Source organism: Mustela nigripes, chromosome X (assembly GCF_022355385.1).
Source record: "Mustela nigripes isolate SB6536 chromosome X, MUSNIG.SB6536, whole genome shotgun sequence".
In the NCBI taxonomy this organism is placed as follows: Eukaryota; Metazoa; Chordata; class Mammalia; order Carnivora; family Mustelidae; genus Mustela; species Mustela nigripes.
The window spans coordinates 26,442,361-26,447,471 of NC_081575.1; the positions used below are offsets into that span (position 1 = coordinate 26,442,361).

Below are 5,111 nucleotides of genomic sequence, written 5' to 3' on the forward strand. Positions count from 1 at the left end.
AGCAAGGATTAAGGGTGAATCCTTACTAATTAATTGGAAGATCTGAGACATATTTTATATTTCATTTTACAAAATCAGGAATATTTATTTTGAAACAAGAGAAGACATGGTCTACCTGTCAGAAAACTACCACTCAGAAATATTTTTCATCCACAAAAGCAGGAAAACAAAAAAACATTTAAATTTCACATTGGCACCAAAAAGGTTAACTGCTCTGCCTTCTTGGATTAGAAAAACTAAAGCTGAGCAATAAGTAGTTTTGCAGGCGTTTGAACATGCCTAAGCCTTTAAATCAGTAAAATACTTTCTAAAAATTCTGATTACAAAATTAATACATACTTACAAAAATCCAAACAGAACAAAATGAAAAAAGTAGAAAGTGAAAGGCCCCTGCAACCCCCCCCCCACCCCCGCTCTGGGCCCTACCCTCCCCCCACCAAGAGAAACCACACTTAACAGTTTGGTGCTTTATCGATCCAAATCTTTTGTTCTATACATATACAAAACACACACACCTTCATCTGACTCATTCTATACACAGTGTTTTGCCACTTCAGCCTACACTTAATATATCTTTGACATCTTTCCATGTCAGTACATGTTGGCTAGATGGTATTCTATCCTTAAATACCCTTTTAACAATGGCAAAATAATTTTTTACAATCACCCATCCAAGCACGTGTGTCTAATTTTAAAACAGAATGGACAAAATACTAAAACACAAAGACAAACATCTAAAAATAATCTCTATCTTTCCACCAGTGTGGAACAGTTCATTCCTTTTCACACAAAACAAATTATGTGATTGGGGAGATTAACTCTAATCTCCACGTTTACAAAGAATGCTCCATTTGTTAAGCCTCTATGAAAAGAATGAAAAATTCAGCTGATTAATTCACTTACACTTAGAAACTAAGTTAGTGTACTACAAATACACATTGTGATCAGTTATACAGTATGATGCTTCTTAGTCTAGATTTCAATTAAATAAGAGTGAAAAAAAGGATATACAATATATCTAATATTTCCCCAAATCCAGAAATTCAAATTTTAGATTATGAACTAGAACACTGTAGTTTACATTTTGTCTACTTGGTAGCAAATGCTAATGGCATTCAATGCTGATTACTTAAAGTCAGTTCACATCACACACTCAATCAGGGTAATGACAAGAACATAATGCGCCGAACTGTAGAGTTAGATTAAGACATAAAATTTTTTAAGACATAAAAATTTTTTGCTTGAAAGTAATGACTGTGTAGCACATGGGACATTTGTCAACTGCTTCAGCACATTGTTTACAAGTGACCAGATGTCCACAAGGAATGAAAACCACGGCAATATTTCTATCCATACAGATTTTGCAAAGCTTTTCCTCTTGCAGGAGCCTTAGCTGCTCTTCAGCACTAATCTCTGCACAAAGAGAAAAGAAATGTGTTAATTTTTACTTATGTTGAAATGTACTGAAACAATGAGAACCCCTACTGTGTGCCAGGTGCTAGGCGAGGGCCGGGAGATAGGACAACTCACACACGAAGTCTGCTCTCAAGCAGCTCGTGGGCTAGAGAAGGACATGAGCTGAGGCTATGGAGAGAAGCACAAAGTACAAAGTGGCAATTGCTAGGGGCGCCTGGGTGGCTCAGTGGGTTAAAGCCTCTGCCTTCGGCTCAGGTCATGATCCCAGGGTCCTGGGATCGAGTCCCGCATCGGGCTCTCTGCGTGGCAGGGAGCCTGCTTCTCTTCCTCTCTCTCTGTCTGCCTCTCTGCCTACTTGTGATCTCTGTCTGTCAAATAAATAAATAAAATCTTAAAAAAAAAAAACAAAGTGGTAAGTGCTATAATCAAGTCATGTACAAAGTGCTCGGGGATGAGATGAGAGAACCAGTTCTTCTGTTCAGATGAGGTGGGAAAAGCTTCTCAGGTTGGCAGCTGCAGGGTGTGGGGGACGGGGAAAGAGGTGGAGTGACATTTAAACATGGCCAACAACTTGCCAGGCGGAGAAGCCAGGATTAGGTAAAATGAAGTGACGTATGGAAAGGGCACGACTTACTCCAGAAATGGAGGGATGGATGTGAGGGACACTTCTGAAGTGGGACTACTAGGATTTGGTGACTGACTACATGTGAGGGATAAGGAAAAAGAGGAACCAGAGTTGATTTTAAGATTTCTAGTGTGGCTACAAGGGGATGGTGATGCCAAAAGGAAATATTGGTTTGGCATTTTTCAAGTTGTTTTGGAGGTGTCTGCAGGGCATCTGTATATAAATGTCATTGGACAGCCACGTCTTGAGATCAGAAGTTAGGGCTAGAAAAAGAGATTTGGGTAACATCAGCATGTAGGTGGCACTAAAGTACTTGTTTAATTCAGCCTTTCCCAAACTAGGTTTTGAGGTGTTAACAAATACATCACAAAAATGTGTTTCGTGGTCAAACAAAACAATATGACAGGGGTACTTGGGTGACTCAACTGGTTAAGTGTCCCACTCTTGATCTCAGCTCAGATCTCGATTTCATGGTTGTGAATTCAAGCCCTGTGCTGGGCTCCACACTGCACGTGGAGTCTACTTTAAAAAAAAAAAAAAAAAAAAAGAACTATAATGACAACAACCAACAATGGCAGCAGTTAATAGTAACATAGCACTTATTATTACGTGCCAGGCACTATTCTAAAGGCATTACATATTTTAACAATCTTTGTAGACCAGTGGTTTCCAAATGTGGCCTCACGTGAGAATCACTTGGGGCATTTTTTTAAAAAAATGTATTTATCTATTTCTGAGAGTGGGGGAGGGGCAGCAGGAGGGACTCTTCAGACTCCCCACTGAGTGGGGAGCCACTCTGGGGCTCCATCACAGGACCCATGAGATCATGATCTGAGTCAAAACCAAGAGTTGGATGCTTAACTGAGCAACTTGGGCGCACTTGGGCATTTTTTAAAATGATCGACTGCTATGCCCCATTTACTAAATCTAAACTTTCTGGGTATTTTTGTTGTTGTTGTTCCAAAATTAAAATATGCAAAATAAAGAAGATATGGTTTTATACAACAACAACAACAATTTCTGGAATTACACACACTGGCTTGGGAACCAATGCTATGAAGTACAGGTCATATCCCCTCATCTCCCCTGTAAGTACAGTACAGTGCATATCCCCTCTTAGAAAGTCACATTTAACTACAGAGTTCCTTTTTTTTTAAATTTTTGCTCCCTTTTCATGGCATCCCCTTTAACATCCTGGGGAACACTGTTTGTTTGTTTGTTTGTTTGTTTAAGATATTTATTTATTTGACAGAGATCACAAGCAGGCAGAGAGGCGGGCAGAGAGCTCGAGGGAAGCAGGCTCCCCACTGAGCAGAGAGCCCAATGCGATTTCAGGCTTGATGCTACACCCTGAGATCATGACCTGAGTCAAAGGCAGAGGCTTAACCCACTGAGACACCCAGGTGCCCCAGAACACTGTTTGAAAACAAGTTTGGGAAACAGTGGTTGAGTTTTGTTCAACAAATATTTACTGAACACTTAACTAGGTTTTAGGAACTTGAGATACAACAACTAGCAAATACAAAGGCCCTAGGCCCCTCATCGTTCATAAACAAGTGAGAAACACAAGTAGACAGGAAATTATAATAGAAGGTAATGATAAGGGTAATTGCAATATATTATAAAGAACACAGGAAAGGTGTAAATGTGCATGTACACATAAACAGAAGGCCTCTTGGAAGAAATTATAGTTAAACTGTGTCCTAGAAGAGGAGGAGGAGTTAACTAGGAAAGATGGAGGGGGGACCCTGGGGGACAGAGGCAGTGGGAGAAGAGTGTTCTGGGCAGAGGAAGCGGTACAGGCAGGCTCCGAGGGGAGAGACAGAACCAGGACTACAAGTACACGGATAAGCCTTGGGGAGACACAGCATGACTTGAGGCTACAGAATATCAGCAGATGCCCCAGCATGGAAGACTTGGGAACCCACCTAAAGGAGTTTGGACTTGATCCTAAGGGTCCTGGGGGCCAGTAAAGGGTATTAACCTGGAGAGAGATAGCAGGAGATTTGTGCTTTGGAAAGGTATGCCTGACCAGGGTGGAGAGGAAGTATTATTTAATCTCTTTCTTCTTAAAAAGCAACCTCATGGGCATAATCAAAACTGTAAGCTCCTGTAAGCTCAAACGTGGACTGCACCGGAGATAAGATAAAGCACCCATCCTCAAGAAGCTTCGTCTGAGGTGCTGGACAGAAAAGGAAAACCATAACAATGTTACGAATGCTCTCATAGCAGCACACATAGAGAAGAGGGAGCTCCGGACTCTAATGTGGGTAACTGGGGAAAGCTTCAGAGAATGACCTCTAAGTGGAACCTTGAAGGATGAGTTCACAAGATGGATTTAGGGGACTGGGGGTGGAGTGGGGAATAAGACTAGGTACACAGACAGGGAAAAGGCAGATGGGGTGCAAGTAACAATGGAATTAAAGAGATGGCACTCTACACTGATTTGTCTCCTATGAAAGCATTTAACCAAGAAAGTTAGAATCAAGTACATACTCATGATGCCCCATAAGGAGGAAAATAATTAAGAAATTTACACATGGGAGCGCCTGGGTGGCTCAGTGGGTTAAGCCTCTTAGCGTCCTAGGATGGAGCCCTGCATCAGACTCTCTCTGCTCAGCAGGGAGCCTGCTTCTCCCTCTATCTCTGCCTGCCTCTCTGCCTACTTGTGATCTGTCAAATAAATAAATATGATCTTTAAAAAAAAAGAAATTTATTCATGACTTTTAGATGTGATGCTCCAGTGAGTAAAAATGAACACTGGACCTAGAAGAGTCAAGTTAATGGAGACAGAAAGCACAATGGCGATTATTGGGCTGGGGGAGGAGGAATAAGGATGTGTTGTTTAATGGGGACAGTTTCAGTTGTTTAAATAAGAAGAGTTGTGGAGACTGGCTGCACAACTGTCAATGTACTTAACACTACTGAACTGTTCACTTTAAACATTTTTTTTAAAGATTTTATTTATTTGACAGACAGAGATCACAAGTAGGCAGAGAGGCAGGCAGAGAGAGAGAGGAGGAAGCAGGCTCCCTGCCGAGCAGAGAGCCCCATGCGGGGCTCGATCCCA

At 41.4% G+C, this 5,111-nt stretch overlaps 1 protein-coding gene across 8 annotated transcripts in view; it reads right to left on the reverse strand.

Annotated features, from left to right (window-relative positions):
- Positions 1-429: 429 nt before the first annotated feature.
- The window catches only part of XIAP (X-linked inhibitor of apoptosis), a 57,120-nt gene continuing 52,438 nt past the window's right edge, over positions 430-5,111 (reverse strand). For all 8 annotated transcript variants that reach the window (XM_059385869.1, XM_059385865.1, XM_059385867.1 and 5 more), the window contains one exon: positions 430-1,413. In XM_059385869.1, the coding sequence (XP_059241852.1) occupies positions 1,220-1,413 (194 nt within the window). In that variant the 3' untranslated portion in view covers positions 430-1,219. The remainder of the gene's footprint in view (positions 1,414-5,111) is intronic.